At 41.4% G+C, this 4,000-nt stretch overlaps 1 protein-coding gene across 3 annotated transcripts in view; it reads left to right on the forward strand.

Annotated features, from left to right (window-relative positions):
* Agbl1 (ATP/GTP binding protein like 1) overlaps positions 1 to 4,000 on the forward strand; it is a 958,008-nt gene that overhangs the window by 75,348 nt on the left and 878,660 nt on the right. For all 3 annotated transcript variants that reach the window (XM_023710175.1, XM_023710176.1, XM_023710177.1), the window contains exon 4: positions 181 to 312. In XM_023710175.1, the coding sequence (XP_023565943.1) occupies positions 181 to 312 (132 nt within the window). The remainder of the gene's footprint in view (positions 1 to 180; positions 313 to 4,000) is intronic.

Raw genomic sequence — 4,000 nt, forward strand, 5'->3', positions numbered from 1 at the left:
TTTTTTTTTTTTTTTTTTTTTTTTTTTTTTTTTTTTTGCCTGGGAACGTATTTTGCAGGATGTTTTAGTTGGTCATTGACTGTAGCTACTCCCTCTACCATCTTCCCTTTCTGTGCTCCGCACATGTTGCAGGCATCAGGATCAATGTGAAATCTAAGAGTGATGGCTTTGTGTTTCTAGACAAAAAGTTCGGGCACAAGGCGTTAGAATTGGAAGCGCTTGATGTGACACTGATCCTGGCCAGGAAAAACTTGTCCCACAGCCACAACCTCCTCCATTGTCTCTGGGCTCTGCGTGTGTTCGCCTCCAGTGGTAAGTGACTCTATTGTGGCCTCTGGGTGGCTTCTAGACCTGGGCTGGGGCGCCTGGAAACCATGTGGGGTCTGGTAGGAATGAGGGTGCTGGTGGGGAATATGTGTGGTTCCAGCCAGAGAAATAAGAAGGCGTGGCAATCCAGAGACTAGGGAGATGGCGTTATTTTTCATCTCCTTCACTGCGTAAAATGCTTGAGCTGATTCCTGGAGATGGTTTTCCTTGTGGCTCACATAGTACTGCTTTCTGGGGTTCGCTGTTAGTACCATCAAGTGAAAAAGACTTACTTCAGGGGAAAGGAAGCTTTTCTTCATTTCATAGGACAGTTAAGGCACAGTGCTGCCATGCAGTACATCTGTCCAGAATGATCCTCACTCCACAAATCTTACTAGAGCCCTGAAGCTCCTCATTGAGGGCAACAACCTTAACCAGCTTTTTCATTTGTTTTTATCTCATTATTCTTAAGAGATTCCTCCAGGTGAGTTCTGGGGTACATAGTGGCACATCGTTTGATACTTATTTGCCATTTTGGTTATTTTTAATTAATATACCAATTCGGTACTTAGAACTATGATTTTATATCTAAGTGGAAAAAGCTTCTTAGAAGAGTGAAATAATTGCCTGAATTCATACAGATCATGAATCATGAAAACTGAATTTCTAACTAAAATTCATGTTAATTTTATTCCATATGGAGACATTTTTATTAATAAATTAGATTCTATACCTCCTACCTCATGTGTAATAGGCTTTCTTTCCACTTCTTAAGCTCCCTTGTGGTAGACAGAATGAAAGTGACAATTATTTAGATCTAATATCCTCTGCAAGAAAAGGAATTTGAGAAGACCTAAGTGTGACTCTGATCCTAGTTCTTATAAGTCCTGTAACACGGATGCCTAATCTATTTTACCTCAGTTTCTTCCTTTATAAAATTATAGTGACAATAATTACTACTGTTAACCTATTAGGTATGCCATAACAAAATACCACCATCTGTGTGTTAAACAACAGAAGTTAATTTATTTTTATTTTTATTTTTAATTTTAGGGAAGGGTCTACAAGGTGTTCAGGGTCTCACTACTATATCAGACTTCTAGTGATCTGCCCATTTACAGCCTCCCAAGAGCTGGGATTATAGGCATGTGCCACCACGCCCAGTCTCAATTGCCATATCAGTGCACCCTGAGGGTGGGGCTGGCACAGCAGGCCCGGGGATTGAACTCCTGACCCCTGTGCCTCCTTGCAGGTGCTTTAATACACTGAGCTATTTGGCCAGCCCTAGAAGCTAATATTCCAACAGTACTGAAAGCTGAATATCTAAGTCCAGGATGTTGGCAGGTTGTATTTCTTCTGAGGCTCCTGGCATGGTCTCAGGAAGATGGTTGTCTTTTTTTTTTTTTTAACTTATTTATTTTGTGCATGAGTATCTTGATGTCTCTTTCTGTGTTTTAAATGTCCTCTTTCTTTCAGGACACAGTTAAGATATGGCCTATCCCAAATGGCCTCATTTTAACTTAACTACATCCTTAGGTCCTTAGGTAACAAAGTAGGCACACTTCAGTCCATTGTAAAGCTAGTAGAGCTGGTTGACAATGCTCCTGGCTGTGACTGCCACATAGCACCTACTCAGTGCTAGTTTTATTTTCAGCTCTGCTCCTTCCCACCCAGTCTTTTGAAATAATATGAAGCATCCACATTAGAGGAGGAAATGGGCAAAGTTTTCTAGCTATTTTCATTGGTAAATGCTATGTATAAGGAAGAAAACTTTTCTTGAAGACCTCAAGAAGTCTTTGTAGAGAATAATGAGATGGAATTTTGATTACTTGTTTATCAGCAAAGCTTCTTCTCATTCACCTTGTATACATAAACCATAAAGTCAATCAATTGGAGAATCTGAAGGGATCTGTACAAATATATCACTATTAAAGGAAAAAGGCCATGCTGATCCTGTGCTCAAGGGTGCTCTGGGACAGCAATTTAGACTGGGCCTAGTGGCGCATGCCCGTAATCACAGCTCTTGGGACACTGTAAACAGGCAGATCACTATGAGTCCAATCTAGTAGTGAAACTCTGAATACCCTGTAGACCCTTCTCTAAAATACAAAAGCAAACAAGCAAACAAACATTAAATAAATAAACAAAGGAAAAGGGGAACCATGACTTTGTGTAAAGCATAACCCCCATTAAAGAGTAGCTAGAAAGGGGCAGGGAGATAGCTCAGTGGTCTAAGCACCTGCCTGGCAAGTGCAAGGACCTAGGAGTTCAATCCCCAGTGATGTATGACATGCCAGCCCTGGGCATGGTGGCACATGCCTGTAATCCCAGCACTGGAGAGGCTGAGACAGGAGGATCGCTATGAGTCTGAGCTGGGTAGTGACACCCTGTACCAAATAAGTAAATAAAACATTAAAAAAAAAAAGAATAGCCAGAAGGTGTGTCACTCCCATCTGGAGCTTGGCAAGGCACAAGATTTGAAAGGTCTCAGGATTTCCTAAACAATAATGAGGCTAGCAACTTGTTTTCCTTACCATATAGCGATTATAGTTATCTAGAAAAATGCCTTCCCCTGGAGCTCTGAGAAATCCCCTGGGATTTCCCTGTGGGCATAAGCAGGTAGCTGTTTAGCTCATATTTCAGACCTACATTTATACCAACTAACTCTTTCATTGACTACTTTAAAAACATGTAACTTCACTCCCTATACATGAGCTTTACTGATCAGAGGTGAACAGAGCTCAAGAAGCCTGTAGATTTCTATCTTGTTGGTAAGTTGGTAGTTATTGCTGAGTGTTTTAGTAAGCATTCTAAACAGCTCCTATCTTCAGAGGAGTTAGCTGTACCACAAGGCCATAAGATAGCCAGTGAGCCCTTCTCTAGTAGTGCCCAGGTGGCTGATGGGGATGTTTAAGGAGTGCTAGCCACCCAACACTGGACAGCCATCCAGCAAAATTGAAGTCAGTGTGGATATCTTACTGTCATCTTTTCCCAGTTCCAAATCTAAAGTATTCCATGAGAGAATCAATGCTTTTAAAGCTATCCTCTCCTTAACTTACTTAATACTGGAATTTTACTAAATTATCTGCCGAGAATTTGCTCTTGCATGTTTTCCTGATTTAGAAATACGGCCTGAGTCAGTTGCCACAAGAGTGGAAGATGGATGGGCAGGAGTAGAATGCCAAATCCCTGCATTGTGATCCAGGCTGTGACTGTGGGAACTTTTCCCAAGAGGGGCATATGCAGAGAGGCAGGTCTAGGAACACATGTCCTTAAATACGCCTAAGACTTTGGCCTCGATCTCTCTAAGGACTGTCCTGGGGTGGACTATGTTATAGCCACCACATTTCCATTTAGTTTCCTTTTCCAAGACTCAGAGAAAGCCAGTATAAGCCACCTGTGTTTCTCTCTCTTTGCTTATTTAAGACCTCTTACTCTTACTCTTGCCTGCTTACTCTTCCCAGAACACACTGGCCCAAAGCAGGGGTTTTCTGTCTCAAAAACTCCAGCACCATGGAAGAAACAAAGAGAGCCACCCTGAAGATAACATTGCTTTCTTCTTACTGAAATTTTGCCCTACACTCCCTTTACTACTACTACTACTACTACTACTACTACTACTACTACTACTACTACTTCTTCTTCTTCTTCTTCTTCTTCTTCTTCTTCTTCTTCTTCTTCTTCTTCTTCTTCT

The sequence above is a fragment of the Octodon degus genome, unplaced genomic scaffold (assembly GCF_000260255.1).
Source record: "Octodon degus isolate 3935 unplaced genomic scaffold, OctDeg1.0 scaffold00002, whole genome shotgun sequence".
Taxonomy (NCBI): domain Eukaryota; kingdom Metazoa; phylum Chordata; class Mammalia; order Rodentia; family Octodontidae; genus Octodon; species Octodon degus.